The sequence below is a fragment of the Neofelis nebulosa genome, chromosome 1, assembly GCF_028018385.1.
Source record: "Neofelis nebulosa isolate mNeoNeb1 chromosome 1, mNeoNeb1.pri, whole genome shotgun sequence".
Classification (NCBI taxonomy): domain Eukaryota; kingdom Metazoa; phylum Chordata; class Mammalia; order Carnivora; family Felidae; genus Neofelis; species Neofelis nebulosa.
In genome coordinates this window covers 68,199,604-68,225,429 of record NC_080782.1, presented here as the reverse complement: position 1 = coordinate 68,225,429, position 25,826 = coordinate 68,199,604, and the positions used below count along the sequence as shown (strand labels likewise).

Below are 25,826 nucleotides of genomic sequence, written 5' to 3'. Positions count from 1 at the left end.
TATATTTTAATTTTGATGTAGAGATTCATATTTTGAAGAATAAAAACACTGCAAGCATTGTTATCGACATAATGCCTTTTAAAAAGTCAAAATGTACTCTTACAGGACAGATAGTCATGAAAGTCTCAAGGGGGAAAAAGGAGTCCACTGTGGGTTATACTAGGGATGTATTCATTTTCAGATGTTGCATTTAAAAGTGACCCTCAGGGGCGCCTAGGCGGCTCAGTCGGCATCCAACTTTGGCTCAGGTCATGATCTCACTGTTCCCAGTTTCTGAGTTCGAGGCCCGCATCAGAGCCTGGAGCCTATTTCAGATTCTGTGTCTCCCTCTCTGTCTCTGTCCCCCTCCTCCCCGCTAGTGCTCTGTCTCTGTCAAAAATAAACATTAAACAAATTAAAATAAAATAAAATAGAAGTGAACCTCAAAAACATTAAGTGTTTCTTTAATGTACTCTCCAAGGTAATAACTACGTTCGTCATATTTTGTCTATCTCCTCATCCACAAGTAAGGAGAGTTAACATCTGGGTTAAGAAGACTTATCATAACAGGGTTTTCATTTTTTAATCAATATTTAAGGGAGACCATTGCTTTAGAATAAGGTATATCCCAACAATGTTTCAGAATAAGAGAATTCTAATATATTTCCTACATGTCTCGCCAAACTTCAACATCCTACTTTTCCAGATGATCTATGCAATTTTGATTATGACTGCACTGGACACTTAATTAAAGTCTGCAAAAGGTTTTGAAGATGAAATGCCATATAATCACTTGATAACAATAATGAAGGTAATGACTATTCCTAGTCTCTTCTTTCCTACTTCCCAATTATAGTTCTGCCTCTTCTACCAAATTCCTCACATTACCAAATGAATTCTTACACAAACCCCATGGGTCTCACTTTGCCCCCCACCTTTACCTGTGGAGTTTTGTTCCTAATAGGACCTTCCTATATTCCCGTTCTTAACTCATTTCTCATTCACTGGGATAAAGGCCACGTTTAATGCTGAACCTGAGAAAGCCCATGGAGCAAATGTAGAATGAAGCTTCAAGATAACATGAGCAAGACATGGGCTCCCGAGCTCTGCCTCGTCCCAGCTCTGGGCAAACTGCTCATCTCTGGTCAACTCTCAGATTCTTCACCTACCAAATTATTGCAACGATCCTTTCTAGTTTTAAAACTCTATGTTTTCTCTATTTGTGTTTTATTTTCAAGCCAGTCAGACACATTGAAACCAACCTCTATTCTTCAGGTATAGCACAATTCTCCAGACAATTGCTTCATACAGCCACTCCATTGCTAATATTAAGCCTGCAGGTCCCAAGTGATGGTGGACTTGTGTTTCTCATCAACTCATTCATTTTTGGATCACCTGCTATAAACCAATCTTCATCTATTTTTTCAGTAATATTTCTTCCCTTGGGAAATTTGTTGGTTCCAGGCATCTGTCGGCATACTCCCCAAAGACCAGCAAGCAAAAAATTCATTTGCTTTTCCCAACCTCCCCCTACCGTCAATATATTATTCTGATTTGCCGTTAAAGGTATTTCTGTCTCTTCCACTTATTCCTTATGCTCTCCCTACAAAAATGGGCTACCTTTGGTGCAATTTCCCTTTCAAACTCTTTCTGTTTTCCTAATTTTGCAGCCTGCTTTGCACTCACTCGGTAATCTGATGGCATTCCTCGGTTGCTACAGCTCAGCACTACCAGAGTCATCTCTGTCAACTTTGATTATGCCCTGGAAGCCCTAGATCGTCCCTATCAAACACCTAAATCTTGACATGACTTATTAAAGTGGAAATCAGTAACCCTTACAAGCTGTACCATGGTGAGCATTGTTTTTATCGGCTTTGCATGAACTGCCCTCACCATACCCACAATTTTTACCTTGTTTGCAGCCCTTACCTAAATCAGGGACAGGGCAATAGGGAATGCTTACAAGGAAACCTATTTTCAGGCTATGGGGAAAAAATACCCACTAGTTTAAGCTTGTTATCGTTCAAAACTCATCTTTTTCCTTGGGCACAAAGATAATGAAGTGTTTTGTTTTTTTTTTTTTTAATAACTCTAACAACAAGAAAACCCTACCAAAATATTCATCCTCTAGATTTTCCCTACTCAGATGTATCATCCCTGTTACAGTGCCATAGAAGACAGTTTCTTTCTTCTTCCTTTTTTTTTCTTTTTAAATTTCTTAAAATGTTTATTTTTGAGATAGAGTATGAGTGGGGAAAGAGCAGAAAGAGGGGGGCAGAGGATCTGAAGCAGGCTCTGTGCTGACAGCAGAGAGCCTGATGTGGGGCTCGAACTCATGAAGAGCAAGATCATGACCTGAGCCAAAGTCGGAAGTTCAACAGACTGAACCACCCAGGGGCCCCTCTTTTTTTTTTTAAAAAAGCAATAATGTATTCAATATCTAAAACCATTTTACCCCATTATTCAAATACAGACTCTAAAGATATCTAAAAGTACAAGAAGAAATTCTAACATTTGTGGTAGAATCAATTTGTTAGAAACACCAACTTCTCTTTTTTGTTAAAGGGTATCATTTTATATATATATATATATATATATATATATATATATATATATATATATATATATATCAGGGACTTCAGATAAAACTGAACAGTGCTGAATGTTCTCATTAATCTAATAGTATCTGTGTATGTATGCAGGGCACTTTCTACTTTTCAAAGTAGAAAGGATCTTTACAAACCTCTTGACTAAGCTAATGACTAAGTAATCCACAGATGCTCCCCAGTGAATGCTCAAAGGACTGCTGATTTTCATCAAGAGCACATAGGATATTTTGCAGGCTGGGTTCTTTGAATGTAATGGATATTTTATTAAGCTCAAGGTATTTGAAGGGAAAGCTGGTTTGTGAAAGGTTTCACACTGTAAGTCTACTTCCGAGGTTCTCCTTCAACATACATCCTGGGCAAGTCCAGAGCAAGGCCCATAGACTCAAACCTATAGAGACAGGCTGGCTGAGACTTCTGATCTCAGGTGCAAGATTCAAAATTCTAACTCATAAAAACAAATATAATCTAATATCCATATAGATCATTAGCTTCATACTGCCTTGTACTTGGTAGGTTCCCAATTTGATAAATTTAGTCCAACTGATTGTTTCATAAATCAGCAGAGCAAAGTAAGTAATCTTTAAAGAAAACTTAAGCATTTTAGTTAATCCTGCCAGTGAAGTGAGGTACCAATTTCATTTGCTAATATCAATCTTTTCTTTATAGTTTAGATCATAATGACCACTTTATAACTGTTTGGGGTTACAAAGACACCCCCTTAAGAATCTGATAAAAGCTACAGACCCTATCACCAGAAAATCAAACACGTGGAAACACACAGGGACCTAAAATCTACTAAAACCTATTGAATCAGAGGATAAGAAGGTCTGGTCTGAAAACAACCAAATGTGTAAAGGTAGGGTAAGTGGGAGAAAGGAATATGAGACTAAAGAAAAGTGGGAAAAGCTGGAGAAAGGGGTGGAAGAGAGCAGAGACAGGCAAAGAAGAGGCCATAATTTCAAAGGTCAGCTATCAGACTACATGGTTCCACTATCAAACTCTCTCATTTCCTAGATTTCATTTATCTTTATAGTGACCCATTCAACAACAAAGATTGGTATACACCCCACTTTAAAGATGAGAAAACTCAGATTTAAATTGGTTTAAAGAATTGCGCAAGGTCACATACCAGTACAAGACAGAACCGAGACCCTGACCCACATCCTTGGGTTTTTTCTGACATGTCCCTGGCTCCTACGTGGAGACATAACTCAGAGAAGACACAAGAAAGGAAGAAAGAGTGGAGAGAAGCTAAGAAAAGAAAAGAAAGAAACTGAGTGAGGAAAAATAATGTGATAGATTAAAAAGGGAGGTAGGAGGACAGAGATGAAGCTATAAGCAGAGACACTAAGGGGAAAATAAGGCTTTTGTCATTAGATGTTATTTAATACTTTATTTATTTATTTATTTATTTATTTATTTATTTATTTAGAGAAAGAGAACATGTGCACATGAATGGGGGAGGGGGAGAGAGACAGAGAGAGACAAAGAGAGACAGAGAGAGAATCCCAAGCAGGCTCCAAGCTGTCAGTGCAGAGCCCAATGTGGGGCTCAATCCCATGATCCATGAGATCATGACCTGAGTCAAAATCAAGAGTCAGACGTTTAACCAACTGAGCCATGCAGGCACCCCTGTCATCTTATATTTTATAACAACAAACAGTGCCCCAACAAAGGAGTAAAAAACTGTCTTCTCAAATCTCAAAACCTAGAAAAAAACTGTAGGGTACTCATCCAGATTACAAAAATAGTAAAGAAATAACTAAGATGGAAAGGTGTAAAGAAAGACATCAACAGGTCCCCAAAATAAAGGAGGAAGCAGAGCCTTCTGGGGCCATAGGAAATGACGCGGACTGAAAGCCCAGCATTAACACACAAGTGACAACACAAACCTCACCTGTCTAGCCTCAGTAACTTTGGACTAGCTCTGGACCCAGAGGGGAGAGAGGATGTGCTTCCCTACAGCTATGTGTTTCTCAAACTGGAACAATCTTTGTTCCTAATATTAGCCTTCCAGAGTTGGTACGAATTACTAATTTTTTCCTTTTTTAAAAAAAATTTTTGTGTTTATTTTTGAGAGAGAATGAGAGAGAGACAGACAGAGCATGAGCAGGGGAGGGGCAGAGAGAGAGGGAGACACAGAATCTGAAGCAGGCTCCAGGCTCCAAGCTGTCAGCACAGAGCCTGACATGGGGCTCGAACCCACAAATGGTGAGATCATGACCCAAGACAAAGTCAGATGCTTAACCGACTGAGTCACCCAGGAGCCTCAAATTTTTTCTTTTTTTTTTAACATTTATTTATTTTTGAGGGGGGGGGGGGAGAGAGAGAGAGAGAGAGAGAGAGAGAGAGAGAGAGAACAAGAGGGACAGGGGCAGAGAGAGAGAGGGAGACAGAGAATTGAAGCAGGTTCCGTACTATCAGCACAAAGCCCAATGTGGGCTCAAACCCATGAACTGTGAAATCATGACCTGAGCCAAAGTTGGATGCTCAACAGGCTGAGCCACCCAGGTGCCCCTTATTATTTACTTTTAATGGTTGTTAAAAGCCATAAGTACTGCTTTGGGTAAAGCTGATTTATAAATATTGTTTTATTAACTTGTAGTTCTCCTCACACAAAATCAGAGATGTTTAAATTGTTATCCATGGGAACAGCAAAGCAGATTATGCTCCAGTGGGTAGACATTGTAGATAAACTAAACTAAAAAATAGCACCCAGTATTTCAATAGAGGGGCTTCAAATCTAATAGGTAAGACTTCTTTATGTTAAAAAAATAATCCAGCAAGAGGCGCCCAGGTGGCTCCATTGGTTAAGCATCTGACTTCAGCTCAGGTCATGATCTCACACTCCATGAGTTCGAGCCCCGCGTCAGGCTCTGTGCTGACAGCTCAGAACCTGGAACCTGCTTCAGATTCTGTGTCTCCCTCTCCCTACTCCCTCCCTCTCCTGCTTGCACTCTATCTCTCTTTCTCTCAAAAATAAATAAACATTAAAAAAAATTAAAAATAAAAAAATAAATAATCCAGCAAGAAGAAGTGACAAAGGGAACAACATCCCCAAAACCACAAAGAATATACACATCTCCAAAAAGTAACCCTGACTCTGCCTAAAGTTCCACTAGACACAGCAGAGGCTTCAAAACACTCAAAAATCATATCTGTACAATCTTTGACCGGCTGTCCCAGGGTACAGTTCCCCCAGGGAGACAGGAAAGTGGGGTGTGCCAAGTGCAGGGTCTGGTTTCAAAGGTAATGAAGTATTGGGGCTGAATTTAGAGAATTTGCTGGCAGGAAGTAGCACAACAGCATGTTCAGGATTCAGTTTGCCCCTTTCTAGGGTTACCAGGTTCCTTTAATAAAAACACAAAGGACGCTACTGAGAGCTTGGTTGTGTCACACTACTGGCTGAGATAAGGCAGGGTAAGGTTGAAGAGATTCATCCTCTCCCCCAAAAAGGAGTCTTTGAACAAGTAGGAAGTCAGACACGAGGAAACAACCCTTCATCACAGACAGAAGACTCAACAGGACTGTCAGTAGGGCTGCAGTTGAAATATTCAGATCTCTGCATCCTGATGTGCAATGAATGGGTTCTGGAAAAATCTAAAAGGCTAATAATTGGACAGAAGGGTTAACGGTAGCATAACACAGTGAGGAAACGGCACCCAAAGGCAATACGATGTTTCTGTCCCCCCTTCCTCCCTGCACACTGTCACCTGCTGCACCACTTTCAGGAGAAAATGAAACTAGAAGACATATTTTCCCCTCTGCCTAGTTTTTGCTAGGGTCCTGAGAACTCGACCCTAGACTCCATCTTACACAGACAACAGGCAACTTATGTAACCCTGGGGCAGTACTTCTACTGGCAAAATAAATGAGTTGGAAAGGCTTTGGGTCAGAGTGTGTTTGAAAGTGATTTCTCATTAATACCTTACAGAGTATAATGGCATGTCAACATTCAGAGCCACCACCACTCTAGAATACATACTAACACACTAGAAAGCAAGCCAATCTACAAAATCGCTCATGGAAGGCAAAGGGAGAAACTCGTGAGGGAGAAAACACCTATGAGGAATATTAAAGCTGCTCCAACTAGGTCGGGAATGGACTATTTAAGGACTTGTTGGCAACTTTTACAGGGTATTTCATTTGTAACAGCAAATGTCACCATGAGCACTTTGGGCCCCAAAAGACATTTTTTTTAATGTTTATTTATTTTTGAGAGGGGAGGGAGGGGCAGAGAGAGAGAGAGAGAGAGAGAGGGAGACAGAGGATCTGAAGCAGACTCTGTGCCAGCAGCACAGAGCCCAATGCGGAGCTAGAACTCATAAATGGCAAGATCATGACCTGAGCCCAAGTTGGACACTTAACCGATTGAGCCACCCAGGTGCCCCCAAAAGACAATTTTTTTTAACAGGTCACCTTCTGAGAAGTTGAGACCAGAGCATCTATGAGCATAACTTAGAATACAACAAGCAAAACAAATAAATTTGTTAAGATACTGGCTTGATCAGTAAGTACAAATAGGAGGAAAATCTGGTTTTTTTGTTTTTTTGCTATGTTTTGTGTTGTTTATGCAGATACTAAATTTCAGAGTAGGAAGAAGTCACCTGAGGGAAAGCTACCCTCCACACTTGGGCTTTTGCAGATGAAGAAACCATAATCATTTCCTTGAGAAGGGTGTTATAACACACTGAGATCTTACCTCTATCTAGTGTGACTCCAGCCCCTAAGAAGGTTCCACAGAGAAAACTTTCCTAAGACAATGATCCGCTCTTACAATGCTGTCTGGGCTATTATGACACAGGCTTTAGAGTTAGGCAGGACAATTCAGTGTGTGCCAAGCACGAGGGCTTCAAGTACTAAAGAAAGACCTTAGGGATTATCTCCTCTGACTTCCTCACTTTACACAAGGGAAAAAGACGACCCAGAAAAGTAAAGCAACCAGGCCAGAGCTCCCCATGAGGTGGGAATGAGTTTCCTAGTGGTGGCACTACTAACATTTTTTGGACCAGATAGGTCTTGGGTGGGAGAGGGCTGTCCTGTGCATTGCAGGATATTTAGTAGCTCCCCTGGCCAACAGCAATCCCCCCACCCAATTGTGACAATCAAAAGTGTCTCAAAACATTGCTGAATGTCCTCAGAGAGTGGAAGGGCAGGACAAAATTGCCCCCGGTTGGGAACCACTGGGTTAGAAGCTGAGACAACCAGAAACCAAATCCCTCTCATTCCTCATATGGTGCTCTTTCACTATGTGAACACTTTTTGTTCAGTAAATACTTTGGGAATAGGGAGAACTGATTAAGGCATTAAGCTATCACTAATACTGAGTACATGTTAAATGATATTATTAACAAGCTCTTAAGAATGAGCCTTTAAATAGCAGTCTTAAAGATATGAACTAAATACATTTATCCATCTAATTGTATGTTCCTGACATGAATATATAAATGCATATTTTCATGGACATCTATGAAACAATGAGTCTCTCCGTTTTGGCTGGGCAAAATATGGTAATGTCAGTTAAAAGATACTTCAGGGAGAAATTCCTCTAAAAATGGCAAAATTTCTTACCATCCTTAAACAAACTCACTACACATTGCACCTAAATATAGATCATCTTTTTTTTTTAATTAACAAGAAGAGACCCTGATTGCCAAGTTATTTAATCATCTTATTATAAAGATCAGACACTCAGTTCAAAGAGCTGCAGTTTCGTAAAATAGTGCTTCAAGACACTGCCAGATTCCTTATTAAACACAGAGGAGAAAATCAGGCTTAAAAATAGAGGATGCACAGCTTCTACCACCAGCAGCCACCTCTGATTTTGGAGTTCCAGATAACTACGGTTTCAGATATTACCTGTTTCTCTTTTTCCGGTGTTCTCTATTAGAATTTTCTGATTCACTACCACTGCTCGTGTTACAGCGTGAACGTGACCTGAGGACAAAATGAGAAGAACAAAAGAAAAAAACCCACATTTATGACAAATTAAAAAATTGCAGGAAGGTTCATATTGGTTCTTTGGAATGACTTTTGCAGTGAAATGACTAAGCCAAACATAAGTAGCTGTATCATCCCTCCCTCAGTCAGTCTTACTCAATTCAGTAAGACATCCGAATGAGTCTACAGACATGTGAAAGCAGATGAAGGCAAATGTCACCATGCTCCCCAAAAAGACCACAAAATCAAGCACTTCCAACAGAACTCTGACACGGCAAAGCTCTAAGTCCCGGTGGTAGACTAACTATGGACACAAAGTCCTGTCACATCCCCCACCCATAGACAGAGGTAGAGTCTATTTCCCCTCCCTTTGAATTAGCCCTGGCCCTGCGACTGACTTCATCAACAGAATGACATGGAAGGGATACTCTGCCAGCTCCAGGACTATCTCTTAACAGGGCTGGTAGCTCCTGCTTCCTCCCGGCTGCCATCTCAAGAAGCCTAGACCAGCCAGGGAGAGAGACCATAGAGAGAAAGAAGCCCCAGGCCTCCTACCATTCTGCCAAGACAAAAACCATGAGAGAGAAAGGCCTCTTGAATATTCCAGTCCTAGCTGCCATCTGACTACAGCTTCATGTGAGACTAGTGAAACCAACCTGTTCATCAACGGAATCATATAACATACATATGGTTGTTGCTTTAAGCCACTAACTTTTGGGGTGGTTTTAATATAGCAATAGATAACCAAGAGAGTTCCTCTGAGATACAATGAAGCAGAAAAAAAGAGAAATTGCTAAGGATGCTACAGAAGGTAAGACTGAGAAACAACTGAAGCCAAAACTGACATTTGAAAGTCAATTTTTTGATCATAGCCTTAAAGTAGCCACTAATAAAATCATAACGACAACAACAAAAAACTCCCCGTTCTTGCTTCAACTCTGAGTAGTGCTAATCCTTCCTCCCTCTCCCTGACCCTCCTTCCATTTTTACTTTTTTACCTCCTCCTTTGCTTTAGATCTGAGTCTTCACCACTGTTATGGGCTTTCCTATAGAAAACAAATAAATGAAGATATTAAAGAAAATAGAAAGTGATCAGTTGGCTAAGGAAAACACAGCAAAATGAGTTTCATTTCAGTTAATGCATCTCAGTTTTGTATTCTTTCATTCACCAAATATTTAAATCACACAATACACTCAGTCCCAGAAGTAGAACAGAACACTGGCCTCAAAAAGCCAGCAACCTAACAGAGGTTGCAGACAGTCTACAAACAACAATGTACAACACGTCTGTTAAATTCTATTCATCTGAAGCTAGGGTTGTCTGCAGTTCCTAGGTCTGTAATCTGCCCAATCAAGTTCTGCCATAATCTAAATGACGTCAGCTCTCACTTACATGCCTTTCCAACACCCTGGCCCGTGACCAAGTCCCTTGACCATTTTTCAGATGATCTCTTTACGATAACTCAGCAATTCACATCATGGCCACACTTTGGACATTATCATCTATAACCACCTCCAAACTTTGGTCTGTGACCACAATCTCTTCCCCTTCCTGTTTATACCTCTGAACAGCTTTGATGGGGCCTCCGGGTTAAACATGCAGGCTCTGGAGCCAGACAACCTGAACGTGACTCCCATCTCCTCCACTGAGGAGTTGTGTAATTTTTACTTCTCTACTAAGTGCTTTAGTTTTAATGGAACCTCCCACAAGAGTTGTTATGAGGATAAAATGAATTAATACATTTAAAATGCACAGAGTAGGACCTGACTCACTGAAGCACCCAGTAAATGTTAGCTGTTATTATTATTGCTTTTTTCCACTACTTCCATTCTACCTTTCTTTGGTCTCAATAGGACCGTTTGTTTATTGACCTTGCTACTTTCCGTCAGCTTTTCTTGGCCTTCTTCCTGACTCAACTGAGATTTCCCTCATTTTGATAACATGTATGCCAAGACTCAGAACTTCCTCCAACTCTCTGTTTTTGGTTCAGCCTTTTGGGCAAGATCCCATTCATGGGTAAATCAAACTATCCAGGTCCTCTAAGCCAGCCTTCAACAGCTGGCTGAGCAGTGCTGGAGGGAGTTACACAAAAGGGCATATTAGTTACACTACAAATCCATGTTCATAAACTTCAGGTGAATCCACAACATCCTAACGCCTTTCTATGATCTAAATACTCTCTCTCTGCAAAGCAGTTTCAAACCCTTTTTACCTTGTAACCCTCTGATACACTGGTCCCTCTGCATCGGCAGTTGACTTTGTTCTCTCCTTCCAAAGGCAAAAGTAGCCATCAGATGGCAACTCTTTCATCTTCCTGTTACCAAAAATAAAAAATGCCTACATCTTCCTCTGTTATTTACAGATCTGTCCTCACAACTAAGGTCAGTCTCTCCACCTGTGTTGTGCGGGTCCTATCACCTCTTAACTTCTCAATGACTTTCAGTAACTACTGTCTTATCCCTGACTTGTCCTTACGGAAAATTCTTTCACCAGCTTTTCACATTATCAAGTTTCTACTATTTAAACACGCACACATCTACTTGACTCCACATCCCCCTTCATCTTTTTCCCAGTCTCTCCTCTCTCCTCCAAAGCACCAAACTTCTTAAGAGAGGTGCCTAAGCTCCTTATCTCTGTTCCTTAACCCTTTATTACATGTGCCTTCACACTCTGATGGGCAGACATGGCTCACGCCACATTCCCCCATTTCTTAAAAATACATATATCAAACAACATAATGTTGAGAGGTCTCTGTCCTTATATCAAAATTTTCAATAATTTTTATTTAGTATAAACACAACTGTATATATGTTCACAGGTTATCTATACAGCGTTTAAGGAATACAATTCCATTCTTGTATTGGTTTTACAATTCTTTTAAGAGACAATAATTGCCTGGTTTTCTATGTACATATCATTTCCTTAGTTCTCCTTATTCTTATCACTAATTCTTCACCTAAACTCTGAGAGCTACAAAACTCTTCCTGAGATGTATGAACACTTAGGACATCTTCCCTGGACCCCTGTGCCCTCCTGCTCACATCTGGATGGTCTATTCCCTAGTACTGCTGCAGAAACATCACTCTGATTACTCTCTTCACTAAAATCCAGGGAATTCTTTCTGCTTCTTTGTAATGGACCCCTATTTCTAGTTGTCATGACTCCTTGTCTTGTTTTTGGAGAACATATCTTTCAGTTGTTAACAAAGTCTGCATGTCAGGTACATATTTTTTTTTTTTTTTTTTTTAGAATTGGAATTTCTCAAAATATCTTTATTTGACTATGTAATTATAGTTTATCTGGGCTTAAAATCCTAAATTTAAAAGAACGTCCCCTCAGCATTTTGAAGGCAATGCTTATCTTCTTTCTCTGATATTGCTGTTAATGAGCCCAATGTCACCATTCTGATTTGTCAACATTTGTGCATGAACTTTTTTTCTCATAATCCTCCCTCCTTCCAACTTTTACAAAACCTCTCTTAACCTACAATGCTTTAAAATTTAATGATAATGGATCTTGGAATAGATCTAATTTTCTAATCTATTATGCCAAATGCCCAGTAGCTTCTCTCTATAAAGTTTGATTATTCAGTCTGGGATATGTTATACTTTGTTATACTACTTCTTTAATAGTTTCCTCTCCTGCATTTTCTTTTTTTTCCTCCCTAGAAATTTCATTAGTCAAATGTTTGATATCTAGGTTTGATCATTTTTATCCTTATTTCCACATATCTGTTTTGTTTTTGTTCTGCTTTGGGGATGATTTCCTTAACTTTACCTTCCAAACCTTCTATTGATTATTTTAAATTCTGCCACAGGAATATGAAGTCTAAGAATTCCCACTTGTTCTTCTCATATCAAAATTTTCTTTTTTCTAAAGATAATTATACTTCTAAGACATTTTCTTTCTTAAATCATCTCTATTTCCTGTGAGTATATACACATGCTCCTTACTCTGACTCTGTCTTTCCAAACAGAAGCAATCCTCAAATGCCAAGTGATGACGGCTCTCTCCTCATATTTAAGAATTAGGCACTAAAAAGACTGGGACCCTCTGGATGGTGCAGACCATGTTAACTGATGGCTTCACTGTGGTGTGGAGCAAAGTAATGTGGGTAATCTCAACCATTTCACTGGAGGATCCCTTGAAAGTTGGTATCTGTAGGTCTTTTGGATCTTGGATCTGTCTTTCGTACAGCGAGAGTCTCTGACTTCATGCTTGGGAGGTACAAACCTGGAGTCTAGCATTCTGGGAATAAAGAGGGAAGGTACCTCTTTAGTAAGCAGATTTTCACTCTTTTGACTTTTCCTATGGCCACAATTTCTCTTTTCTCTTAAAGCAAGTTCCTTTGAAGGTAACTCTCTTCAACTAAGCCAAATAAATGCTGGAGTTTCCCTCAGCTCTGTCACTGGCTTGGTGTTTGCATTCTATCTATAGTATCTATCTAGACAACCTCGTCTCTGTTTCATATTTCAATTTACATCTTTAAGAAATTTACCTTTTAGCCGACAGCCAATCTATCTCCAGACTTCTACCCAACAATCCATGTGAATCCTGCACTTAAACTTCTCAAAAATACCAGAAATTCTACATATCAAAAACCAAACTCACAGTTGTCCTTTTCAAGCCTGTAATGTCCCAGTGACTGTTATTTCAGTGCATCACACTTTAAGTCTGGATTTCATTCCTCACATCTATCACTCCTTCACCCCTCATATCGATCCTCCCAACCCTCCCGATGGGTCTCAAAACCACCCACTTCCTTAAATCTTCACATCACCATCTTGGCCCAAGCTCCCATTAGCCTTCGCCAGGGCTTGCACAGTAGCCTGCTGCCAGGCTCTCTCTTTCCACTACTGCCCTCATCCACCTTTGCTCCATAGGACAAGAAAGCTCATCTTTACGTGATACCAATGTGATCTTGTTATAACCCCCTCCTAAAACCTACTGGTCTAACAACCCACATCCGCAACAAGGCTCAGGTGTCCTAGGAGGTGTTTTCTCTCTGGACTCATTTCTAACACATTTCTGTTCACTCTTTATGCTTGAGCAACACTAGCAGCCGGTAAGCCTTCTCATGAATGCTCCCCACTCCCTTCCAGAGGCTTCCAAAGCTTCCGTGCATGCTAACTCCTCCACCTCTCTTTGCCTATTCTTGTCTCATATTCCAGTTCAAAAATCCAGCCTCTGGGAACCTTTCCCTGGTCTCCCTGACTCATCAACTCAGCAAAACTTCCCCTAATAGTCCTGGTTATACAGGTATTTGGATGATCAAAGTTATCAAGTGGTTACTCTTGGGACACGTGTACTTTTCCGTATACATGTTAGGTTTCAATAAAAAGTTTTCTAAAATACCCCTAAGCACCACATAACTCTCCGTCAAGAATATATAAAAGTCTGAAGTGCACATGCATTTATATGATTCACATATTTCTTCCTCAACAAACTGTAAACTCCCAAACCGCAGGGACTCTCTTGGGTGATATTTAACACAGTGCCTACATAAAGTAGGCACTCAATAAATATTTCTGAGTGTAAAGATGGATAGGGGTGAAAACTGTATTGTCAGAAGGTAGGCTGGCTTTCTTTTTCTAGAATAGGAACATTTAAAGCAGGCTTCAGGATCTCCATGAACCATGAAAATTACATGAAAGTGTGTATGTATATCTAATTATGTACTTTTCCCCCCTAAGGAATGATCCAACGTTTCATTAGATTCTCAGAGTCCTCTCACCCAAAGAGGGTTAAGGGTCAATGTTCTAACCTCATCCAGAATTTGAGAGATGTACTCATCTAATGACAAACAACTGGCAAAATATAAAATTTTGATATCTTCTATAAAACATGTTATTCTGGCATCCATCACAAAATAGAATAACAGAATCCTGTTATTAAATTTAAGTTCTTGAGATTCTTCTATGCTTTTCACAAATCTCAGTTTTAAATGCCAGAGTTACTCTAGCCATGTAAGGATTTGTGCCCAGGGGCAAGGTAAATATCTGTGAAGATAAAACAAGACTGACAAGGACAGGGACACTCAGAGGGCATTTACAGTGGAAAGAAACAAAGAATGAGCTTTAGCTCTTCTTTGCCAACATGTAGCAATGGCTAGTCTCAAAACATACATGCCCAATAAAAGACCTTTCAAGTGATACACATAACTGGACAGAAGGCTCTACGGCCGCTCAGACAACAAGATTCTCTTTCCTATGAATCAAAACAGTCTTTCCCCTGGACTGTGTCAATGAAAGGACCCTGTATCCACTCACCACAATTACTTGTCTGTACTTCACAGGAAGCCAACAGAAAATGTATCTCAATATAGAAGTCACTAAGTCTAGATTTCAGAATGTATATACTCCAGACTATTGCAAGCAATTAGTTTGAGGAAAAAATGTAAATTTTGGTATATTTTAGCAAAACTTGATAAATTCATTTCCAAGTGTGTTAAAATCAAAATGGCCATCTGCTCAACATGTACAATAATTTTATACAGGGAATGCTGTCAAAGTACACTAGCAATTAAGGACGAAAAACTATACAAACCTGTGTCTTTAACAATAATCATGCAGTGCCAAATTCTTAATATATTTAGTAGTTCTCACTACCCATGCCCTCTCAAAACACAGAGGCACTCTAAAGTATCTCCCAGTGGTATTGCCTTGGTTTTAAGTGTTGTCCATGTTGAACCAATCCTTAATAGGGAAATCTTTCCGCCTGCTTTACTTAAATGATGATTAATATCCCTGCCTTTTTCAGACATATAGATCTGTATTCAAACCCAGGTGTGTCACAAAGGACAGCTACCTTACCTCCCCCTAGCCTCTGTTTTCTCATCTGGGCCAGGTATTTTCCATTGGTACTTAGCCCATCCAAACCCATCAATAATCTCCCTTGTTTTGTCAAGACTAGAAGCCTGAGGGGCACCTGGGTGGCTCAGGTGGTTAAGCATCTAGCCTCGGCTCATGTCATGATCTCATGGTTCGTGAGTTCGAGACCCACATCAGGCTCTGTGCTGACAGCTCAGAGCCTGGAGCCTGCTCCGGATTCTGTGTCTCCCTCTCTCTCCAACCCTCCCCTGCTCTCACTCTGTCTCTCTCTCTCTCAAAAATAAATAAACATTAGGGGCGCCTGGGTGGCTCAGTCGGCTAAGCGTCTGACTTCAGCTCAGGTCATGATCTCACAGTCCGTGAGTTCGAGCCCCATGTCAGGCTCTGTGCTGACAGCTCAGAGCCTGGAGCCTGCTTCAGATTCTGTGTCTCCCTTTCTCTCTGCCCCTCCCCTGCTCATGCTCTGTCTCTTTCTATCTCAAAAATAAATAAAACATTTAAATAAATAAATAAATAAATAAACAAACAAACAAACAAACATTAAAAAAAAAAGACTAGAAGCCTGAAAACTATTTTCCCAGACTCCTTTGCCAGCTGGGTTCCACTTAGAGAGACACCCAAGTGAGATCTGGAGGCAGGTATGCTTCTGACATCCCTGTGCATTCATGCTTGCACTCCTGAGCAGTGGGAGCCCCATAGCATTAGCTACAGCAGTGGCACCTCTAGCAGGGGCAGCAACAGCAGTTGCTACAGTAGTGGTGCCCACAACAGCATGAGCAACGAGCACAGATTCATGAAGGCCAGCTCAAAGGTGGACACAGTTTTTGATCTCCAAGTAATACCCCACTCTCCTTTCATCCTGTCAGCCCAGGGGCAGTATAGCATCCATATCTCAGGGGTGCACCCTCTGTGCCTTTTGTTCCTTCAATGCTTCTCACACTTGTGTGCAATTCCCCACATTAATCCCTCTCTGCTGGAAATGCCTAGTGACTGAGTGATACATATGCCCATTTCTATAGGGTTATTACAAGGATCAGATAATATGTAGCAAGCAATTATGCTCAGTACTTGGACCACGATAAATGCCAACTATTATTCCTTTATTCTATCTAATCACTGGTGGTCATGATTTAGTTCTGCCTTTCCAACCTAGTAGGTGAAAGTGTTATTGACCTTTGTCTCCTTAACCACCTAAAGATTTCATTGAAGCTGGACCTGGTTTGAGAAAGCTGGGGAACAAGACTCCGGGAAACTGGCAGAAGTGGAAGGAAATCAAATGGGATGAACCAGCAAGTATCAACAAGGGCACAGAAGAAAGAAGGTCTTCTGCTTTCTAGATCCACGGTGATCATGATGGTTATCTGAGAACATGACCTGACCTTCCCGTAAGTATAAAAGTTACCTATAAAATACCAGTATGGAGGCACTCAAAGTGAAACACAGTCTCTGTGATGTAGGAATGAAATGAATTTCACTGGTTAGTCATTTCTAGGTCTTTTCTCAGACCTGTTACATTGCCCAGCCTGCTTTTCAGAGAGTCCCAAATTTCTAGATATGGACTTTCTTTTTTATAATGAAGTACACACAAATATAATCACAAAAACAACCTGACCTGCTGGGTAAAATGTAACAGGATCCATTTTCTCTGTATTTGGAAAGGGGCTTTGTTAAAATTTTCGCGACAACATCAGTCTGGAAAACAGAGCACCAAGCCTCAGCTAAGATCTACCTATAAACGTAATTTTGTCCTCTCAGGTCAGAACATTTAGTATCTTTTATATATATAAATAATCATTAATATATATTATATATGTTATATATTTATACATACCATATAACATATATTGTTAAAATATGTACATAATATATATTTTTTTAACTTATCAGTCTTAATAGCAATACAGAAAGCAAGTTCCTATCAGTATTTTATGAAATTATTCTCTGAAACTCTGTTTAAAAAGAAATGCTTTTATCTCAATAGAACATAAGCTTTCTGTTATCCTGAGGAGACCGTCATGATATTATGAGAATAACTTGTGGTAAAAAAGCAACTGGGACCCAGACTTTCTGTTGAAAACTAAAAATCAAGCGGTAATATTCAGCTCACCTCCTCCTTGTCGGCTGTACAGAGTCATCGCTCCCACAGGAGGGGTTTCGGCGACGCGAGGAGGGGAACTTCGGGGATTTCATGCGGTCACTGGGAGAGTTGTAGAGTCCGCTGGAGTGGGAGAGGAATGGTCAACAATGCTCGAAGAGGGCTTGGAGGAGCAGACACCCCAGCCCAGATCTATACAAGTATTCATACTCTCAGGGGAATACTGGATCAAGGGCATCCAGCTCTCTTTGCTGACAAGATTTATTCAAAGAAAAGAGAGGTAAGGGGCACCTGGGTGGCTCAGTAGGTTAAGCATCTGACTTTGGCTCAGGTCATGATCTTACAGCCAAGAGTTTGAGCCCCATGTCAGGTTATCTGCTGACAGCACAGAGCCAGCTTGAGATTCTCTCTCTCCCTCTCTCTCTCTGCCCCTCCCCTGCTCTCGCATGTGCTCTCTCTCAAAATAAATAAAATAAAATAAAATAAAGTAAAATACAAATAAAAGAGGGGAAATTATCATTAGTATGTCATTTGGAGTTCAGAAATATACTCTCTTATTCTAAACCATCATAATGACCTTTCAAGCAGTTTCTTAATACACACTGCTTTCTCTTCCTATCTTTCCAGGAGAAAGTTTCATGTTAGGATATATCCTGTTGATTTCTACTTCAGAAGTTCCCGGTCATGCTGATTTAGGAATCTGACTGCCATGTCCATAGCTAGTAATACCCGGCCACAAAGCAGTTGGATTCCCTTATTTAATGAGCCGCAATTGCTAATCCCACTTCTACTGTTCTCCTTCAGAAAAACAATGATTCTCTTTACCTCTGGGGGCCATTTTCTTCCCATGGTGCATGAGATTTGTTTCTTTGGATATCAGGGCTGTTCTCATTCTTTGCTTTCTTAAAGCTTTAATTTAAAAAAAAGAAAAGAAAAGAAATTAACTAGAGAATAAATGGGAGTTAACTTACTTCTTCAGTGAAATTGTTTAACAAAATGTTTTAAAATATAGTCTTTAAAAAATATTTTAACGTTTATTTATTTTTGAGAGAGAGACAGAGACAGAGCACAAGTGAGGGAAGGATAGAGAGAGAGGGAGACACAGAATCCAAAGCAGGCTCTAAGGCTCTGAGCTGTCAGCACAGAGCCCGACACAGGGCTCAAACCCATGAACCGTGAGATCATGACTTGAGCCGAAGCTGGATGCTTAACCAACTGGTCCACCAGGCAACCCTAAAATGTGTTTTATTTATACTCGTGACTCATTCCAAAAATGGGGTGCCTGGGTGACTCAGTTAAGCATCCGACTTTGGCTCAGGTCATGATCTCGTGGTTCGTGAGTTCAAGCCCTGCATCGGGCCCTGTGTTGACAGCTTGCCTCAATTCTGCCTCCCTCTCTGCCCTCTCCGCCTGTGCGCTCTCACATGCATTGTGTCTCAATAAATAAATAAATAAATAAATAAATAAATAAATAATAAATAAATAAATAAATAAATAAATAAATATTTTTCAACAAGAATACGAAGTGGTGGCCTAAAAAAATTCATGTCTCCAGCAAGTACTTTTGGGTCTCCCCTCCACCTTTTTTTCTAGTATTACTGCTTTAAGTCAACAAAAGCCAGGTCATCCACTGTTAAGGAACTTTAAGGAGAGTCTACCTGAAGGAAGCTAGGGCAAGTGTTAAGGCAAGAAAAGAAGAAAGCTGAAAAGGAAGGAAAGCTGGGGTATTGAGGCTTATGGGGCTTACTGCCTCTTTTCAGTTCTGCACGTGAGTCTAAATCTATGCAGGTTGGTCAGCTCTGGACAGGCTCACGGTACCCAAATTGACCTTTCCCAGTCCCCCGTTTCTGCCATATCTTGGCTTCCTCCTTCCAAATCAGAATGACTTTTAAATGCCGTTTTCTGACCTGGTATCGTCTTTCTGCCTAAGAATGTAAATATAACTGAGTTGTTATTCAATCCAAACAAATTTTTTTAGACACACATGGGCAGACACAGAGAAAAGCCTGGGGCCACCAGTGGCAGAGGGGAGGTGTATTACCTCTTATTTCCTGGGAGTCTCAGCCTCAGAAAAAGAGAGCTGCTTAACTCCCAATCCACATTGAACCCTGGCTTTTTGAGGAATCCTCTACATAACTGTCCTTGAACAGTCACAGCAGGGTTCTTCGTAAGAGCCAACAAAGAAGAAAGAGCAACAAATGACAAGTTCATTTCAACAAGGAAAATAAACTTGTATCCTAGCATACTATACCCATAGGGAACTCATACAAGCCTAGGGCACCTGAGTGGCTCAGTTGGTTAAGTTTCTGACTCTTGATTTCATAGTTCTTGAGTTCAAGCCCTACATCCAGCTCTGTGCTAACAGTGTGGAGCCTGCTTGGGATTCTCTCTCTCCCTTTCTACTCCTCCCCGGATTGTGCTCTCTCTCTCTCTCTGCCCCTCCTCTACACATGCACACACTCCCTCTCCCTCTCAAAATAAATAAACTTTAAAAAAAAACTAAAAAATTATAGATTTGACAAAGGCACTTAACTCATTGCATTAGCATATAGTGTGTAGGTTTTATTTTTGACCAATATATTATTTTGATCAAAATTAAGCAATCTTTTGAAAATCAAATGCCCGAAGTAAAATCTTACTTTTGAAATGAGAAGTAATAAATATGGTAGACACGTAATACACCAGTAGAAAGTGTGTGTGTTTAATAAATCAGAAAGCAAAAGCGAAAAGAGAAAAGGGAGATTGAGAAATTCAGTTGGGAGATGAAAGGGGAAATGGGAGAGCAGGCGAAAGTTAAAGAATAATGAAATCCTGGGTGGCTAATTAATTGCATTCACTCCCTAAGCCATTTCTCATCTGGAGCTTGAGTGGGAAAATCTGGCCGCCCCTCAGGTATCAGTCCTATCGGCAAGAATGCAGTTGTAAAGAGGACTGAACTCCTTCTGTACATTCTAAAAAGGCTTGGGATCCGAATTTCATGGCAGATTACTGTTCTTATGTTGGACTTACCATAAGCGTACCCTGTACATACAGATTAAGCTGACGCTCTAGCCACAGCTGTGAGGCTAAGGCAAACATAGTCAACTCTAGCGTATGCAAAGGCAAAGAACCTGTCATTCCAAAAAGAATCTATGAAGGGAGTGTCCTGGAACTAAACAAAAGAGACTGTAGGCAAAACCCTGAGGAAAACACCACAACTCTGAGAATCCTCGTATCTTACAGTTATTTTGCTAGGATATTATAAACTGTATTCCTCAATCTAGGTGAATGAAGACACCATTATTTACTAACAAAAGATGGAGTGGATGATCAAAGAAGTCTGTCAAGGTCACATATTTCTGACTGCTTGGATTTCTCCATGATGTAGGGAGCTATCTCTATAGACAAAGTGAGCTGATGAAAGCTGCTCATTGTATTTCTCAAATGCTGGTCCGTGAACATAATTGGAGATAGGAAAAACTGACGCGGAAACAGCGTCTTAACAGAGAACAAGGCTGATCTTTCATGGAAACAATCCATGTAATATATTGAGAGAAAGTCTTTCTGCTGGGGATTGCGGCTGGGAAAATTGATGCAGAGGACCATGACAACTCTTCATACATATGCAATCACTGACTTCTGAAGCCCTGCGCCTCTAAATGCTATAATGCTATAAACCCTTTTTCCAGGGCCACAGTTCAGTGCACCACGGTAATGAACACAGCGCATTAAACATGAATATCATCTACTTTATTTCACAGGTCCCTCTGAGTAAGTCCATTATATCATGCCATTTTAAAAAGCACGTGGAATTTTCCCTGGGCTGCCGAGAACGCAGATCACAGACTGTGAGTTCACCATGCCAGCAGGAGCATTTCCTTCAAATGAGAGAGGCAGGTCCTGATGTTTCTGTTCCACTGGCATTTTTCAGGTATTCTTTCTCGCAGACTATTTCGATCAAACGTATTAACTATCAAAGGAAAGAGATTCTTAACCTTGCCAACAGGAAAAAGCATTTTTGTGACAGCACACACTAGTATGTTCTTTCGGTTAACTGACTGACCTTTTTATTGGTGAAGGTGCAGTGATTTTAGTTGTTCCTTCATTTTCTCCATTTTCCATGTTTCCTGTTACTCGATTGATGCTGTTTGATCCTAGTAGCAAAGAGGGGGAAGGGAAGATGGAAGAAAAGAGACAGTGGTGAGAAAAACAAAAGGAGACAAGAAGTTATTTTAAACTCCCAACTTCAGGGACATCGTGGCACATTTTATTGATAAATTATAATTCTAAATAAATAATGAATCACCCAGTAAATCTTAGGTACCATTTTCTGACATGTACTGTCTTTAATACATAATAGTGTCCAAGAGGGTCTAGGATATGACATCACTTTAAAATGGGCCCTTTTGGGGCTCCTGGGTGGCGCAGTCGGTTAAGCGTCCGACTTCAGCCAGGTCACGATCTCGCGGTCCGTGAGTTCGAGCCCCGCGTCAGGCTCTGGGCTGATGGCTCGGAGCCTGGAGCCTGTTTCCGATTCTGTGTCTCCCTCTCTCTCTGCCCCTCCCCCGTTCATGCTCTGTCTCTCTCTGTCCCAAAAATAAAAAAAATAAATAAATAAAATAAAATAAAATAAAATAAAATAAAATAAAAAAATGGGCCCTTTTGAAACTTTAAGAGTAAACTAAGTCCCCACTTCATGGATATTCTTTAGACTACTAAAATAGGATTCTAAGATATTTAGCACTATACACTGGTATGTAAGACCTAATAACCAGTCCCTGATAACCACGTTGTGAAGAAATTACTGTTTTTTGGCATGCCATGATAGTCCCCATTCTAAATCAGACCAAAAATATTTCAACTTATAATGCAAATGGCAAAAAAAAGAGTAATATAGATGTGATTTCTATCACTCACATGGGGAAAAAAAAAGTTTCCAAATGTGTTTTTTTATGCAAACATCCCTAAAAGCCTAAAACTGACTGTTTAAAAGCTACTACTCCACATATTTGCATACAGGCTAGATGCACCAGCAGAGGGAGCCCCCGGCAGAGACAATGTTGGAAATCATGATTCAAATAAAGGTAAGAGAAGTGTCTAGGCCCATCCAGGAAGTCTGGATCCCATTCTCAGAACGGAGGCTGTTAAGTCTGCAGGGGAAGTGACACATGGGCACTGATGATGATGACTCCTCTCAAGTGGCATGCACCTCACTCTGCGAAGTGCAGGAAAAACCAGCAAGGGGACCCCCAAAGTCCTTGTTCAATTAACCCTAGGTGACATGCAGGTTTTCTTCAGAGTGGCATCTTGCAGAAGTATGTCCAGAGTTCAAGTCCTCTGATCCTAAGAGTAATCACCACTAACCACTGATAGTTTTTGAGCCCTGAAGTGAGGTTGTAATACTATTAAGAGCTAATATTTATTGAGCACTTACTATGTATCAGTTGCTTCATGTCTATTTACTCATATAATCTTCAAAATAATCCTAAAAGGTTAATATTATCCCCATCGTTAAAGATAAGAAAAACGGGCCTTTCCCAAGGTCCTACAGCTTATGAGTGGTGGGACCAGCTTTGCAAACCAGCAGTCTGGTGCCAGACATTAGCTCTAAACCACCTTACATAGGTTTCCATGTGCCATCTGCACCACACCCTCAAACAGTTCAAAATTAAGGGTCTGCTGGGAGAGACACACTCTTTAGAACACTTGGAGGCACGTTTGACTACTCATCAGGAAAAATAAACAGTAATGAATACACCTTGGACAGAGAAAACAGTGGTTTCAATTAAGAGCTCCAAAAACGATCACTATAAGGAATTTGACATGGATTCAATATCTGAATTTTGTTCCTATTTTGGAATTCTGAAATGGAAAGGTAAGACTGAAGATATATTAAAAACATTAAAGGTAAGTTCATGTCGGAGCAACATTCAGAATCCAGGCATTAGAAAGTTAGTTTGGAGCCTACAGAAAATTTCACCAGATAAGACGAATGGGACAAAAACCAGTTCCCCTGAATCACCCCATGTGCTATCAGACATCGGCACTAGCTGGTCATTGTCTATTTTGCCATGACCATTAATAAAAATTCCAAGGGCAGACTCCCTAAGTTGCAGGCACAGATCTGAGATGGAACTGCTTCTCAAACGTGAACTCCATGTGGTGTGGCCCTGGGACAGTGGCAGGAAGGATTGATTCATTTGTGCTCTAGACAGTGGGTGTGCACCAACATTAATATTTTTATTGTTCCTAATAAACTTGTTAAAAATGTGGTATTGTTTCAGCAGCTATTATGAATTTATAACATAAATGAAGGGACCTTCATGTACCTAGGGTTGTATCCCAGGCTGTGGCGGGGCGGGGCGGGGAGAGACAGAACACAGTAGAGAGCCCAATACCCAGTGTTAATAACACGAATGGAAGCAGCACTAAGTAAAGGTGAACATTATGTGAACCCAAGTCCTGTGTGACTAGCCTAAGAATAAACCCAGGTTTGCTCCACTTCTCATCTCTTTAGACTGATTAGTCTTTTCTTAGTCTAATAACCAATCACCTCAGAGCAAGTGAAGGTGCTTATCACGTTTGCCTGTTTCCATCCATCTGAATCTTTTTTCCCCCTAATGTTTATTTGAGAGAGAGAGAGAGAGAGAGAATATGAGAATGAGCGGGTGAGGGGCATAGAGAGGGGGGAACAGAGGGTCCAAAGCAGGCTCTGTGCTGACAGCAGCAAGCCCGATGTGGGGCTCGAACTCACAAAACGCGAGATCATGACCTGAGCTGAAGTCAGATGCTTAACTGACTGAGCCATGTAGGTGCCCCTACCTGAATCTTCTGAAAAATTAATAAATTTTTTTTATTAATAAAAAAACCCCAGATAAATAAACCCAGGAATATTTTCAAATAGCTAAATTTTAAATGATGTATGTGTACATACTTTCTAAACAAACCAATATCTGGTTGTCTACACTATCCAAATAATTTTTGAGATGAACACAAGATGGATGTTTTTCCAAAAGAATTTCAGGCAGGGCACCTGAGTGGCTCAGTCAGTTAAGCATCTGACTTCAGCTCAGGTCATGATCTCACGTTTTGTGAGTGAGAGCCCTACATCGGGCTTGCTGCTATCAGCACAGAGCCTGCTTTGGGCCCCTCTGTTCCCCCCTCTCTATGCCTCTCACCTGCTCATTTTCTCTCTCTCTCTCTCTCTCTTTCTCTCTCTCTCTCTCAGTCTGATTTTGGCTCAGGTCATGATCTCGTGGTCTGTGAGTTCGAGCCCCGCGTCGGGCTCTGTGCTGACAGCTCAGAGCCTGGAGCCTGCTTCAGATTCTGTGTCTCCCTCTCTCTCTGCCCCTCCCCCGCTCATTCTCTTCTCTCTCTCTCTCTCTCTCTCTCTCTCTCTCTCTCTCTGTCAAAAATAAAACATTAAAAAATTTTAAAAAGGGGGCGCCTGGGTGGCGCAGTCGGTTAAGCGTCCGACTTCAGCCAGGTCACGATCTCGCGGTCCGTGAGTTCGAGCCCCGCGTCAGGCTCTGGGCTGATGGCTCGGAGCCTGGAGCCTGTTTCCGATTCTGTGTCTCCCTCTCTCTCTGTCCCTCCCCCGTTCATGCTCTGTCTCTCTCTGTCCCAAAAATAAATAAATAAACGTTGAAAAAAAAATTAAAAAAAAAAAAAGATTAAAAAAAAATTTTTTTAAAGAATTTCAGGGAAAAAATCACATACGTGCTGTCTCTCAGACATTCAGAAACAGTTTAGCAAGACTTTTTCAAAACAAATTATGTGACTGTCAGGACTATTTTGCTAACAGTCACAGGACTCTCATATACACAACATAAATAAATAAGGTATTGGCAGTAATACAATATAATTCATGGTTCTTTTATATTCAAAACAGTGACTACTAACTAAAAACCTGTAGATATGTATTCCCTTTGTCTTTAATAATAGGGTCTTAAAAGTCTCATGAGGAAAACAGACTATAGGCTACTTACAGACTACACACAAATGCTACTTACAAGCACTAACTTACTGGGAGCACTTCTGAAGTATCCCCTCATATAACATTCATATGCTAACTATAAATTACTCTTTTCTATTTGTGGATGTAGCATTCTTTAAAAAGCCCTAATTAGGCAATAATTATTAGCTTTCTTTATGTTGCTAAAGATGCACTTAAAAGTAATAACTATACTTTTAGAACACTGTATTTTAACTAATTAGGTCAAATTAGTGATATGTTGTCACACTACGATTTGAGAAGAAAGCTAGGCAATTCAGTAAAGCTAGGTTGTGTTGGGTTACTGAAATCTGCAAAGGTGAGAAAGGTTACACGTTATTGAGATTTACTGACTTTCCATGTTGCTGACATGCACTACTATTTTCCTTTCCCAAGCTTC

General features: G+C 40.5%; 1 protein-coding gene across 5 annotated transcripts in view; it reads right to left on the bottom strand.

The window, feature by feature from the left end:
• EPB41L4A (erythrocyte membrane protein band 4.1 like 4A) overlaps positions 1-25,826 on the bottom strand; it is a 258,301-nt gene that overhangs the window by 27,209 nt on the left and 205,266 nt on the right. For 3 of the 5 annotated variants that reach the window (XM_058725076.1, XM_058725084.1, XM_058725052.1), the window contains exons 14-18: positions 21,497-21,587; positions 18,280-18,363; positions 17,467-17,577; positions 9,527-9,574; positions 8,448-8,525 (exon numbers count right to left, since the gene is read on the bottom strand). In XM_058725076.1, the coding sequence (XP_058581059.1) occupies positions 8,448-8,525; positions 9,527-9,574; positions 17,467-17,577; positions 18,280-18,363; positions 21,497-21,587 (412 nt within the window). The remainder of the gene's footprint in view (positions 1-8,447; positions 8,526-9,526; positions 9,575-17,466; positions 17,578-18,279; positions 18,364-21,496; positions 21,588-25,826) is intronic. The other 2 variants (XM_058725063.1, XM_058725071.1) reach the window with 2 other exon arrangements.